Raw genomic sequence first — 15,082 nt, forward strand, 5'->3', positions numbered from 1 at the left:
CCAGTACCTTCAGAAACAGTAGCCTAGCAACATTAGGAAATGTACTTCATAGCAGCTCATTGTTTTAAGATACAGTAATCATATTCAAATTACAGTGTACAGTAAATTGTAGTCCATTTACAATTTGTTTCATATACACAGGCTCTCAGCTTTCGACCAATTTTGCAATATTCTGTGGCCAGCTTCATTTTGCCCAGCTTTCGCTCAACCAAACAACACAAAAAAGAGAAAAAATGTTCACGTTTTATAAGAAAAAATATTCTATAGTGAAGGAAACATTGCACTTTTGCCAATCTAAAATAATTTTCTAAAAAGGAAGTACTGTTCAGTGTAGTAGGCTTTGGTATGCAATGGAAGTCACTTCTTCAGTAGTGAGTTGCAGTTGCTCAGTGAAATGCTAACCAATTTTTGTGCAACACAGAACAAAGGATTCTGTCCTGGATATTCTATGCTTCCTTTGTCCTTACAGTATTGCTACACATTTGAAGTTCTGCCCATCTCTTTTTAGAAGAAGTCCTAAATGTAACAAGAGTGAGTACAGATTGACCAAACTTTTCTAAGGCCGAGAAGACACTGAACCACCTCACTCCAGCAGGGCAGCACTCCCAGCTTGAAAGAGAAAGGGGACACAAGACTCCTGTCAGAGACTTGTGCCGGAAACACTGGAGTCTGGAAGAAAAGTATTGATGACCCGGTAACTCTGAGCTCTGCGAATCATGTCGCGAATCTCTATATTCAGCTCCATTAGTTTGGTACAGATTTCAGTCAGGCTCTGGTTGGAGCCCACTAGTGCATAAGTGCCAGTCTGGCCCAGTGTTTGATGCCGGAAGTAAATATTCAGTAGTGTCTGGACCTCATCATCAGAATTGCTTCCAAAGATGTCATTTGGCCACAAACTCCTGCAGTGCAACCAATGGAAAGCATATTTATGTTATTACTTGTTTGGTGGGATGATATTTGACATAGATATATACATGAATTGTATTTTCTACGTATCTATAATCATACTGGAACTAAATAATTTCACAACACTTGTTAATCAGACCCAGAATATTAGACACTGAATTCACATACCATATGAAATGTAAGCCCCATCATATAAAACTGGAAAATGAAAACTCATACAAAGAAATGGAAAAGACAATGGGCTGGATTCTTAGCTGGTGTAAACTAATGATTTACACCTGCTGAGGATCTGGTCCTACAAGTGAATAAATTTTCAAAAACAATTTCACTGCAGTACTTTTGATCTATACTATAATTAAAGAAATTAGGATAATGAGATTTGTTTGGTCTAGTATTAACATCCTCAAAGTTACTCAAGATATCACTTAAATCTTCTTGCTGGAGAAACAATCCACTTAGGAAACTGATAAAAACATGCATTTTTAATAATGTGACGGTTTAGTATAAATCATGTGGGAAAACTTGCCTGCATTCTCTTATCTGTAGTAAAGCTTTACCAAGTTCATTGCTTTTTAAACACTCCAGCATGGATTGAATGGCTGCTTCTGTAGAACTGAATGTGGGCTCAGATAAGGCAGCTTCCATATTTAGAGGATCAGCTGCAATAGCAGCAGTAGCATCTTTAAGATTTTTCTTTAATTCACTCAGTTCTCTTGACATATTTAGGAGCTGTTCAAAGACAAGAATTGATAAACATATTTATATTTTCCTTTTGTATCAAGAAGCAGCAATACATTTCAGATCAGCTCTATCATCATATTAGAATTATTTGTTGCTTGTGAACAAACATCATTTTAATACAAAAACAACGCTTCTCCATCTCAATGGCAAAAAATTTCTCAAAAATTTTCTCATACTGTATATGTTTGTCTCATACTGTACACAAACTGAAAAGATCTTATTTTTATTCTTTATTCAATCCTCTGCTTTGCATTTGGCTTTTAACATATCAGAACACATCTAGCTTTCAAAATATATCATATCTAACAGGATCAACCCCCTGAAATGTTCAATAAGGAGATAGTAGTTATGTAACCCTTTTACTGGACAGAAAATTTAACGTGGCAAAAGACAGACAATTCACAATGCCTTAATTTGGTTCTAAGGATGTAACAGAACATGACAATATGTGATAAACATGTTCTATCGACTGTGACAGCAACTGACAGTGGCTATTTCTTTTAAATAATAGTTAATGTATCCAGCAAAACATGCTACTTTCACGATTAAAACTATTCCTCCTATTGTTTTTTTCCACTCTGTAGGTTGCATTAATTGTAACAAATGATCCCATTGATTCACTTATTAACCTCGGGTATTGTGCTAAAATATGCTTACAAAATCAACCCTCTACTAAAAAAATTACTAAGATCTTAAAAAATAAAGTCTACCATTCATGGTACTAGAGTCCTAATAACTGTCCTCTGCAATATGATCCATTACCGTAAAAGAGAATAGCCTAGCAATATTACAAAACATACTTTGCAGCAGCTTCTCAAGATAAAGATATGGTAATATTCAGATTGAGTGTAGTGTCCACACCACAATCACACTTGAATTAAACCAATAACTATATAAATTAAACAATCCCCAATTACTACAAAATCTGAGAGCTACTTGCTGTATACACTTTACAATTTGAAACTTCTTGTTCTAAGAATACAATCATATTAAAAGCACTAGTTCTTTCCCACTATTTTCATATATAACAGATTTTTACAAGGAAAAAAATATATGCTGTAATTTATTTTATCATCTTCTCTTAAGTGATGACCACAGAATATACAGTGGTTACATGAAAAATACCGTTTCTTAATATATTATGTGTTTTGGAATATTTATGAGAATATATTTGCCTCCAAAACCTGCTGATGTGAAGCATTTTAAAAAAGTAATCTGTGTAGAAATATCTGAAGAGAAATGGCCAGCTATCAAGCTCAAAATAGACCATTTCTGTGTCATGGTTTTAGAACTACTGTATCTCAAAGATGTAGTGAGAAATTTTAGGAAACATTTTCTAAAACAAGCGACACAATCTTTATGAATCAAATTAAAATTAAATGACTATGATGATATTATGGTTCTTCGTACATTATAATTTTAATATTTTTTCTTTTAAGTGAATTTAGTACTCTTGGATAGAGTCAGATCGACAGCAGCAGAGACTGGAGACCTTTGTGAATCCACAGAAGAGGTACGGCATGAACACTTACAATGCAAGCTTAAGGTCAAGTCTATACTACAGACTTCTGCCAGCATAGCTATGTCAGTCAGGGGTGTGAAGAGGTGTGATCCCTGACTGAGACAGCTGCACTGGGAAAGCTGCAGTGTAGACTCAGTTACACCAGAAAAAATGTGCTTTTGCTGGTATAATTATATCTACACTAGAAGCTTTTTATTTCATTTGGGGGTCTGGAATAAGCAAAAGTGCAGTATTGCCAGTATAAACTGCATCCACTAGGAGCACTTTGCTGGTATAGTTATAGTGGCAAAGTGCTCCTAGTGTAGATCTGGCCACGAAGTCCAACTAACGTCAACCATGCCCTAGAATAAGAATCATTTCCAGACAGTGGAAGCAAGGTCAATTTCCCTGAAAATTTTCTTTGATCCTACAAAGACTTATGCACTTACTTAATTTTACATAGTATGAATAATCCCAACATGTTAAATTAAGCATTTGAATAAATCTCTGCAGGACTGGGCCTAATTTAGTATTCTCACTCATTACCATGCAAATTACTGAAATTACCATTGAAGACTGACTGCATAAAAGAACTCAAACTTTGAATCACTGTACTGTCTCTTACATACAGTGCAGAATTCCCAAACACATTTTAATTCAGACAAAGGAGTGTTATAGAAACATTTAGTTTGGAGACCCATAGTTCAGGTTAATAATTAATTTTTGGTGAAAACATGTAGAAATAAAAATACAAAGATACAGTGATTATTTTAGTAGAAGGCTTGGTTGTGCTTATGACATACCTCTGGCATGGAACTAACTTCATGCACCTGTCCAATGAGTTTACAGTACGACTGAAAAAGCAACAGCAGCTGGAAGTGGAGCTTATATAATCTCTGACACAGTTCCAATTGCTAAGGAAAGATGTATAGGAGGAGAAAACATTAATAAAGAGCAGCAGATTTTGGGTCATTTTTGTGCAGCCAATAAAACATATTTGGGGATATATCTATTACTGTTTCTCTGGTAAGAAAAAGCTGGTTGGCATGATTTTACTAAACTATGATCACATATCAGAGTGAAAACACCCACGATATTGTTTTGTCTGTAGCTGGTCACAGTTCAGAATAATAATTCCTAGCTCTTATATAGCACTTTTCATCAGTAGATGTCAAAGTGCTTTACAAAGGAGGTCAGTATCATTATCCCCATTTTACAGATGGGGAAACTGAGGCACAAAGAGGGGCAGTAACTTGCATATATATAATGCTTTTAAAATTCAAAAGTGGCCAGAGAGATGTCTTCTGAGAGAAAGGAAATCCAAAATGGGGTCCTGTCCCATGACCGGGACTCCTAGGTGCTATGATAATACAAGTCATAAACGACAATAAGAATAACAAGGCGGTGCTCCAATTGAGCCAAATGCTCCCTTCTGCTTCTATGAGTGGAAAGGAACAAAAAGCAGTGAATCCAATCATGTGGACATAGAATGTGTGGGGGAGGTAGGAAGTGCTGGTTCTGCCACATAAACCCCCTTTTCCTCAACCTTGATGAAATCACTCCATGGGGACTCTGGGATGGGGATCAAGTTCCATAGATAAGGGGAGTTCTGGTCTCTGTGGTATCATTCCTGCCATCTTAAGTTAATATTGCCCCAGGAGTATTAACTTAAAATTATTCTCTTAACACGATGTGCAACTCCATCCCCAAGGGGGGACTGAGGATACTAAGATATCATGGAATGGCTATAGCAGTTATGAGGTTCAGAGGAGCAGATGGACCTGGAGTTGTGGCTTTCCCAAGAGTGTGGGTTTTGGGGTTCTGAACCCTCCGCTAACTCTACAGGTGGACCAGGGGCCAAATTCTGTATCCCTGACTGAACCATGAGGTGGAAATGCTTTGAATCCAAATTCAAGGAGCTTCCTGTCTCTCATGCAGGAAGGATTAACTTGTGTAGGGAATGATTTGTCTTACAGACTTTTTAAAAGAAAAAACAAAACCTTTAAAGCTTCAAAAGGGACCAAAAGGACTTGTGCCTAGACATAATCTCAGTGGCTGCTTTTGTTGCTTTAGAAGCAGGGCTGCCCAGAGGGGGAGGCAAGTGGGGCAATTTGCCCCAGGCCCCGGGCCCCGCAAGGGCCCCCCACGAGAATATAGTATTCTATAGGATTGCAACTTTTTTTTATGGAAGGGGCCCCCGAAATTGCTTTGCCCCAGACCCCCTGAATCCTCTGGGAGGCCCTGTTTAGAAGCTCGTTAACAAAAAATACCTCACAAAAGGCTTTATGAGACATTGTCCATTTCACCAACTCTACCCCAAACCAGTATTGTGTCAACTCTTTATTAGCACAAGGAGGCTGGACACAGCTCATTCTGAGTGTCACATGATGGAATCACTTGACAGCAATGCAAAGTGCTTCTTCCTCATCTCCCACGTGAGAGATTAAGTATGATACTTCTGTAATTTGTAACCAGCAATTAGTTAGAAACAAGGTTCTGATTTAATCACAGAGTGTTACCAACCCTTGCAATATCTCCACAAGTCACAAGAGTTTGGCCAGGGTTGGAGCCAGTCTCACAATGACATGAGAAGCTCCTGCCCTCTGGTGAATTTCAGCACTACCTGGAGGGAAAACCCCTCTGACTGGCTGCCTTCCCCACATGCTCACTTCCTGGGGAAGAGCAGCCAGCTAGGGCTGCTACAGGAAGCAGGCAGACCTTTCCCCCCTGTGCCCTCAGGAACCGTTCTCACAAGAGTGGGGAGGAAGGAACAGAAAAATCCCATTAATTTAGGACGGCTCCACTCCTCCTTCCCTCCTGGGAACAATTTGCTCTCTCCTTGCAACACCTGGCCTGGCAAAGGGAAGAAGAAGAAACCTACTGCAGCTGCCTCCACCCCCACACCAGTAGCTGCAGAAGGAGCAGAGCTGAGGCTTGGGGGTGGGGTGCAGATAGGGTGGCCAGATGTCCCGATTTTATAGTGACAGTCCCGATTTTGGGGTCTTTTATTTTTATATAGGCTCCTATTACCCCCCACCCCCGTCCCGATTTTTCACATTTGCTGTCTGCTCACCCTAGGTGCAGAACTGATGTGAAGGTGGGGCAGATGTGGGGGCAGAACTGAAGGGGTAACTTGAGCGGTCAAAATTGGGGATGAGCAGAATTAATGTGACAGGCAGCTCTGGTAAGGGGACAGAACTGATTTGGGGATTGGGAGGGCAGAATTAATTCCTGGGCAGGGGAATGAGCAGGTATGGGGTGATTCTTGCTGCAGGGGCAAAATGATTTTACCCAATCATTTTGGGAGAGTGGGCCACAGTAATTGTCACACATGCACTGGGGGCAGGTGGGGAGAATTCAAAAATCAAACACAGACCAAAAAACACAATATAACTTTTTTAAAAATCTCATGATTTGGGGGGGTTAACTTGTGATTTTTGAACCTTTAGGATAGCCAATACTATAGTTTTAACATTCAGTTTTTCCCTTCTGACTACTAGTTTAAGCTAACATAATTGTGCAAAACTAAACTAATATGAATTAAATGTAAGTTTGATATATTCAGCAGTTAAATATCATATCATGCAGCTTACTTTTTTTTATTTGTGGATACTTATTGAAATGACAACATGGTGAAATTGTTCAAATTAGCATATGATGAAAACATTTTAAAACCTAATTTAAAATTAGTATTTCCAATGTTTCATAGAGATATATTGAAACATTACAAGTTTTAAAATAAACCACTTCAGCTCTCCATTCTAGCTTATTAAAGCTACTTAGAGTCTGGACTGTTAAACAAGACTGACTCACATTCAAAATTAATTTAAAGACCTTTTCTAAATGGTATGTGACAATGCCAGAATTTGTAATAGTAGCTTAGATTTCTGCTTCAAGAGAAAAGTGACTCAAAACACAACTTAGTTACTTACAACATGTTGAATCAAAATTGCTAAGGAAAAAATGAAAAGAAAAAGGGAAAACATGCCAAGAGATAAAAAGAAAACAAACAAACAGTAAAACCAGGCTGTATTAGTCCATCTCTAGATGGACAAAGAATATGAAAGAACTTCAACTTACTGCAAGAGATTCCATTTGCTACACAGCAAGCATGGCACAGGAAAAAGGAAAGGAAAGAAAGTATAGTGTCAGTGTAATGCATGCAATAGGAAGCACAGCCCTTCTTTAATAGCTTAACTGTCAACAATATTAGCATTGCTTGCCTCAGTTTGCTAAGTGGTTGAAAATGTACCACCCACACATCATGCACAGCATTCTCATTAAAACCAAGCTTTACTCCTAATGGTAAATTATAAACTAACTGAAATCAGTTAGATTTTGAGATTTATTAGCCCCAATTTCTCCCAGAGTGTATTTCCAAAAACCAGGAAATTATACCATCAAAGTTTCCACTGCTTAATGATTTTTAAATGAATAAATTTGGCTAAGTTTGGTCTTTTTATTATGGACAAAGAATTCATAGCACAGAAGTTCTCAAAAGTTTCTGCAGTGGTTTCAAATGGTTAACAGAACTGAAGCAAAAATGTTGTGTTGTATGGCCGTATAAGGTCAAATACTATTTCCATTAAAAACCCTGTGGCTTCCAGGTTTATAACTGGGCATTTTAGAACTGAAAAGTTTGGTGTATAACTTTTAAGTTGTGAATTATTTTAAAGTCTGAACTTTAAAGAAAGTCCCCTCCCTGAAAAAGGAGAGATGCTCGCTCTTCCTTTTCCCAGGAGCTAATGTTTACTCTAATATATCGGTCTATGCATTTCTAATACAGTTTTCACCATTTTGTCGAGGTACCATATCTGGTCTATAAAACCATCATGTCATCAGTTTAACTCTCGCATAAACCTACACTGACATCTGCCCAGCTGCAATGTGATGTCAGTGCACATGCAATGATGTTAATGAACATTTGTAATTGTTATAAAATATTTTATATTATTATTTAAAAACAAAGAAGGCAAATACAAAAAAGTTAACAAATGCTAAGGGACTATCTTGGCATTGCCAAAGCAAAGTAATTCAGCCCTGTCCTCATCCCATTGTGCTTTGATATTAAAGTAGGTATGAATTTAAGCTTGCCCGGTTTCCTACATTACCTCTATACAATGGGATGAGTTAATGACTGAATGGCAGACTAAGCTCTAAATGTGCTGGCTTTTGTGGTGGTTAACATTAAGCCTTTGACATTATTGGTCAAATTCCATGCAGTTTATGTAATTAAGCCTTGTACAACTAAATATAAGATCAATCAGGAAGAGATAAGACAGATTACTGTGCCAGTAAATTCAGAACTACACTGATTTGCATTTGTCAAAGCATTTCACTTATATGTTTCCAAATTTTAACACCATCTTCAGGTTTTATGTGAACTTTTAAAAATCCCTAATTCAGTAAATAAGTGTGTCCTAATCTACCATGGAATTTACTTTTTAAAAGTGGGGGAAAGCAGCCAAAAAAAAGTGAATTCCATGGTCTGTTGTTCAAGAAAAGCTGCCTTCTCTCCACTGCTTCCAAAAAGAAAGTATGTGTATGTGTGTGTGTGTGGGGGGGGGGGGGGGGAGGAGGGAGGGAGGCACAGAGTAAGTCAAGAGGAAAAAAACCCTCCCTGCTCACTGAAGGAAAACATACCACTCTTTAAATAAATATTCCAAAGATTCTCTAGGTTAATGATGCCCAGCCCCAACTTGGCTCTATAATTTGATAATGATTTTAATTCCTCATCCTGGCTCCCTCAGCATGAAAAGTAATATTCCTTGGAAGTTGAGAGGGTAATCAGTATTTGATTGAGAACTCATTTGCCTTCCCCTGCCATTTAACTGTTCAGGCAGAATGACTTTAGCATTCAAAGGTCTCTCAGGTTCCAGTCTAAATCTTCTTGGTGTGTGTGTGAGAGAGGATAGAGATTAGTTGACAAGCCTGCATGGTAAAAACCCGGTAGGGATGAATGTTACCTATATTTTTCAAATAGGTCTAAGAAAGAAAAAATAAGAAAGTTACTGTGCTCCAGCAAAATTTTGATTTATCTTTTTTTCAGGAGAAGAGTAGTTTTTCAGTTTTAACAAGATCAGAACCGGGGCCATTAAAATAGGGTAGAAAGATGGCAAAGAAGTAGTCTGATGCCGGTAAGCCTTCTTGTGATTTTAAGGAAGTACTTATAGGCCCTAAAAAGAGATGGGAGTCACCCCATTATTCTGAAGGTGCTAATCTGACTCCAGACTAGACAGACACTTTAAAGGTAATACAATTCTTAGCCATTCATTGACACAGGAGAGTCCCACAGGAGCTGGGGCATTCAGCAGCAAGTGGATGATGTTCGGGTGTTCTAATCGTCAGCATTGGTTCTACTGTTTTCAAATGTTGTGCTGCAAGCCTTGGAAAGTATGAGAGAGATAGAACATGTGCTAATATATCCCAAAGTAACTGTTGGATTTGAAGGCAGTAGAAACTATGCTCAGCCTGTAGCTGTATTTTGGATAGCTATGTATTTCCAGGAGCTGGGTGCAGGAGCCAGTTCAACTCCATGTTTAAAGGCTGCATTTTCCCATTTGTAGTCAGACAGTAAGAGGACTTACATCATTAACAGAGTTCCTAGTTTAGCTTCAAGAGTTGCTGTGAGTGCTCAACTTTACTGCAACTGAGACTTGATTCCAGATCTTCCTAATCCAACTTTATCAGGGAGCCTTCTGTGGCTAATCCAGTAGGAGTTAAATCAAATTGGCATCAAGTAGGAATCACACCTTGTAAAATGACTGGTTTTACCCACATAGTTGTTATTGGGGCATTCGATGCACTGGATGAGGTGCATCACATGTTGTGATAAACATGTGTAGGACTAGTGAATCTTGAAAGGTGTGTTGTGTGGAGTATTGATCATCGTAGCAGTGAAGATATGTCTGCAAGGTTTGCAACTGTTGTTCTGGCAGGGGCTGGTGCTACTTTGAGTTGGTGTGTCCTGGTCTGTGGGGAACTTGCTTTTGATGATGAGCTTGGCAGGGTTGAGGGGCTGTTCGAAGGTCAGAAGAGGGAGTTCATGTGCCAAGTAGCATTCTAGGACCTGTGTATAACCTTTAAATGGCATTAAAGAGTTTAAGTACTGCTCATAGGCGCCGACTCCGTGGGTGCTCCGGGGTTGGAGGAAAAATTGGTGGGTGCAGCAGCTCCCCGCCCCAGCTCACCTCCGCCTCCTCCCCTGAGCGCACTGCATCCCCGCTTCTCCTCCCAGCGCTTGCCGCCGCGAAAAGCTGTTTCGCAGCATAACAAGCTGTGGGAGGGACGGGGGAGGAGTGGGAATGCGGCGTGCTCAGGGGAGGAGGCGGGGCCGGGGCAGGGATTTGGGGAAGGGGTCCAATAGGGGCAGGGAGGGGGGGGAGTTGGGGTGGGGACGTTGGGGAAGGGGTTAGAATAGGGCCGGGGCAGGGGTAGAGTCGGGGCGGGGGGAGGGGTCGAGCACCCACCGGCGCCAGGAGAAGTTGGCGCCTATGCTACTGCTTCCTCTGTAAGACAGAGGGCCTTTCTTTTACCAACAATTATTTTATTCTTTGGCATATCCCCATCTTCTTCATTCTGTGCTTGTGTGGAACTATCATTTCATGCTCAGGGTGAAGCGCAGAAGAAAGGCATGGAAAAAATTACTCACCATTGTAGGAGTTATTTTTCCCTTCCCAATGACACTTTCTCAGCACATGCTTCCCTGAAGTCTTCCTCCCATTCTACTTTTGATGAGTAAATAGAATAGAAAGTGTTGGAGAAGAAAGGCCTTTTGGTGAGAAGGACTGTTCCATATGGACAGGTGAATGGGAGGGGAGAAGAGAAACTTATGAATCTGTCGATCAAAAGTCCTACCATCTTGTGAACTCCCAGGAATAATAAATTTTGTGTTGAGGGAACATTGCTGGGAAGAGAATAGGGATTCCTGCAGCAGCGAGAAACACTTTTCATTCTGACCAACAAGTAGTTTGTATACTAACCCTTTTTTCACAAAACACATACATTAACTCTGAAATAGAGAACACCTTATTAAAGACAAACACAACACAACTGTAATATGACATTCATATTTTTAGATGTGTTTAGGCCATTTAGTATCTTATGCAGATTCTATGTACCCGATTCATATTTTAATCCCCTTTGTGTATCATTCAGTGTTCTCTCTATTCCTTCTGCTTTATTTCCTTTTAAAATAATGAACAAGATGTTGTAAAATGGGTCTGAGAATTACAATTATGAAAGCAGGGATGGGTGAGGACGAGGAAGCTTTAAAAACAGCAGTGCATCAGCAACTTTTTAAGCTACTGTTTGGTTTCTGTTCTAGTACAGTGGGAAGATAACGATTAAACAGATTCCAGTCGTTAAACCTCCACACAAATTTTATCTCGTATGTGAATTGTATTTATAAAAGCAGTAAGGAATCTTTCCCCATATCCATCGAACAAATGGATATAAACTGGCCATCAGGAAGTTTAGACTTGAAATTAGACGAAGGTTTCTAACCATCAGAGGAGTGAAGTTCTGGAACAGCCTTCCAAGGGGAGCAGTGGGGGCAAAAGACAGATCTGGCTTCAAGACTAAGCTTGATAAGTTTATGGAGGGGATGGTATAATGGGATAGCCTAATTTTGGCAATTAATTGGTGTTTGACTATTAGCGGTAAATATGCCCAATGGCCTGTGATGGGATGTGAGATGGGATGGGATCTGAGTTACTACAGAGAATTCTTTCCTGGGTGTCTGGCTGGTGAGTCTTGCCCACATGCTCCGGGTTTAGCTGATCGCCATATTTGGGGTCGGGAAGGAATTTTCCTCCAGGGCAGATTGGCAGAGGCCCTGGGGGTTTTTCGCCTTCTTCTGCAGCGTGGGGCACGGGTCACTTGCTGGAAGATTCTCTGCACCTTGAAGTCTTTAAACCATGATTTGAGGACTTCAATGGCTCAGACATAGGTTCGATACAGGAGTGGGTGGGTGAGATTCTGTGGCCTGCGTTGTGCAGGAGGTCAGACTAGATGATCATAATGGGGTCCCTTCTGACCTTAAAGTCTATGATTCTATGATCTTTTACTTAGTTTTGCACACAGCCCATTCACAACATGCCCATGTGTCACTACATCAGGGCTTGTAAAATGCAACCCAAGTATTGTCAGGTATGTGAGCAGCTTTCCCAATGTGTGCATGTACTTGTGCTGGCACTGGTCCATGGGCTTTAATGCTAAAAATGTCAAGGCAGCCAAAATGCACTGGGGGAGGGAGGGAGGAGGAGAGGGGAAGCAATAGCTGTAGAATTTGCTCTCCCTTCCCATATGTTCACAAAAGCATGTGCATAAAAAGCAAGGGAGAGCAGGAACAGAAAATGAAGTACAAAGAAGAAGGAAAAAATGAAGCAAGAAACATAAGAACATAAGAACGGCCATACTGGGTCAGACCAAAGGTCCACTGAGCCCAATATCCTGTCTTCCGACAGTGGCCAATGCCAGGTGCCCCAGAGGGAATGAACAGAACAGGTAATTATTAAGTGATCCATCACCTGTCGCGCATTCCCAGCTTCTGGCAAACAGAGGAAGAGGAACAAAGGATGATCAGAAAAAAAAGGGAAGAAAGAAAATGAACCAGAAAAAAAGGGAGAGAATGGGAGAGGAGAGATAATGAACAAGTAGAGAAAACATGTTAGAGGAAAATATGGCTAAAATTTCAGGTGTGTAGTTCTGAAAAGGTTATTGTCCTTTTTTACATACACAAAGACAAGGAAAGAGGGAATGTCATGTTTCTTCTTTCTTCTGCCTCCAGATGTCATTTCTTAAGTGTGTTCGTTACTGCTCCTTCTTTTCTGTCTGTCTGTCTCTATCTTTTGAGGACTGGAACGGGACATCATGCTTCCCTATGTGCCTGTCAGAATATCTGGTCTGTGAGACAAAACCCTTAGAATCATAGAATAGTAAGACTGGAAAGGACCTCAAGAGGTCTTGTAGTCCAGTCCCCTGCACTTAAGCCAGCACTAAATATTATCTAGGCCATCCCTGACAAGTGTTTGTCTAACCAGATCTTAAAACTCTCCAATGATGGAGATTCTACAACATCCCTAGACAATTTATTACAATGCTTAACTACCCTGACAGTTAGGAATTTTTTCCTAATGTCCAACCTAAACCTTCTTGCTGCAATTTAAGCCCATTGCTTCTTGTTCTATTCTCAGAGGTTAAGGAGAACAATTTTTCTCCATCCTCCTTGTAATAACCTTTTATGTACTTGAAAACTGATATCATGTCCGCTCTCAGTCTTCTCTTCTCCAGACTAAACAAACCCAGATTTTTCAATCTTCCCTCATAGGTCACATTTTCTGGACCTTTAATCATTTTTGTTGCTCTTCTCTGGACTTTCTCCAGTCTGGCCACATCTTTCCTGAAATGTGGTGTAACCCACACACTTTCTGGGTGTGGTGTTCTGTCCCATCTAGTGGCACCGAGACTACTAAGAGTTAAATGAGTCTGCTCTACAGCCTTAGCCAAAAGCCAGTTGGCTTTTAGCTCATGCACTTAGCTCCAGAGGTCCCAGGTTCGATCCCGCCTGCTGACGACCAGGGTCTGTCAGTGTTACAAATGGGGGCTCATCCAGGATTTCAACTGGGAAGACACTGAAGCTCGGGACGAGCTTCCTCAGCTAGAGGAAGTATGTAACCCATACTCTTCCTGGGTGTGGTGTTCTGTCCCATCTAGTGGCACCAAGACTACTAAGGGAGAAAGTTAAATGAGTCTCCTCTATCGCCTTAGTTAACAGGCAGTTGGCTTTTAGCTCATGCAGTAGAGGCTCATACACTAAGCTCCAGAGGTCCCTGGTTCGATCCCCCCCCCCGCCGACAACCGGGGTCTGTCGGTGTTACAGTGGCACCCAGAACTGGACACAATATTCTAGTTGAGGCCTAAACAGCACGGAGTAGAGTGGAAGAATTACTTCTTGTGTCTGGCTTACAACACTCCTGCTAATACATCCCAGAACGATGTTTGCTTTTTTTACAACTGTGTTACACTGTTGACCCATATTTAGCTTGTGATCCACTATGATCCCCAGATCCCTTTCTACAGTACTCCTTCCTAGGCAGTCATTTCCCATTTTGTATGTGTGCAACTGATTATTCCTTCCTAAGTGGCATACTTTGCATTTGTCCTTATTGAGTTTTATCCTATTTACTTCAGACCATTTCTCCAGTTTGTCCAGATCATTTTGAATTGTAATCCTAGCCTCCAAAGCACTTGCAACCCCTCCCAGCTTCAACCACAGACTTTATAGGTGTACTCTTAATGCTATTATCTAAATCATTGATGAAGATATTGAAGAAGAACCGGACCCAGAACTGATCCCTGTGGGATCCCACTCAATATGCCCTTCCAGCTTGATTGAGAACCCCTTATAACTATGAACTATATTTGCCCATTTCCAGTCCTCTGGAATCTCTCCCGTTGTCCATGACTTTTCGAAGATAATCGCTAATGGCTCAGATATCTCCTCAATCAGCTCCTTGAGTATTCTAGGATGTATTTCATCAGGCCCTGGTGACTTGAAGACATCTAAATTGTCTAGCACTTGCTCTGCCATGAACATATACAATATTTGCCATTAGAAAAGAAAGAATAACATTTTCCAACACTTCCCACACAATGGTGTTTGAGATACCAATTGTTCTGTATAGTTAAAATAGCAAAGAACCAGGAAGACTGTTGACTGCTTTATGGCAATCACTTCATAGCATATACAGGAATCTTTTGTTTCAAAGGCAATGCATGAAACATTGTTTCGCATAAATGTTTTTCCACAGCATTAATTACTTCACAGACCACTGAAAAGTCCTTTGATGGTAAATATTTTGTTACTAACATCATCAGCTGGATTTCAGCCAATAACTGAAAGGTGAAAGGCTTAATATTTCAGGTATTAAA

The 15,082-nt window shown here is 40.2% G+C and overlaps 1 protein-coding gene across 2 annotated transcripts in view; it reads right to left on the reverse strand.

Annotated features, from left to right (window-relative positions):
- Positions 1-640: 640 nt before the first annotated feature.
- Positions 641-15,082, reverse strand: part of FRY (FRY microtubule binding protein) — a 297,837-nt gene continuing 283,395 nt past the window's right edge. For both annotated transcript variants that reach the window (XM_065403807.1, XM_065403815.1), the window contains 3 exons: positions 3,952-4,062; positions 1,433-1,635; positions 641-899 (listed from right to left, as the gene is read on the reverse strand). In XM_065403807.1, the coding sequence (XP_065259879.1) occupies positions 641-899; positions 1,433-1,635; positions 3,952-4,062 (573 nt within the window). The remainder of the gene's footprint in view (positions 900-1,432; positions 1,636-3,951; positions 4,063-15,082) is intronic.

The sequence above is a fragment of the Emys orbicularis genome, chromosome 1, assembly GCF_028017835.1.
Source record: "Emys orbicularis isolate rEmyOrb1 chromosome 1, rEmyOrb1.hap1, whole genome shotgun sequence".
Lineage (NCBI taxonomy): Eukaryota > Metazoa > Chordata > Testudines > Emydidae > Emys > Emys orbicularis.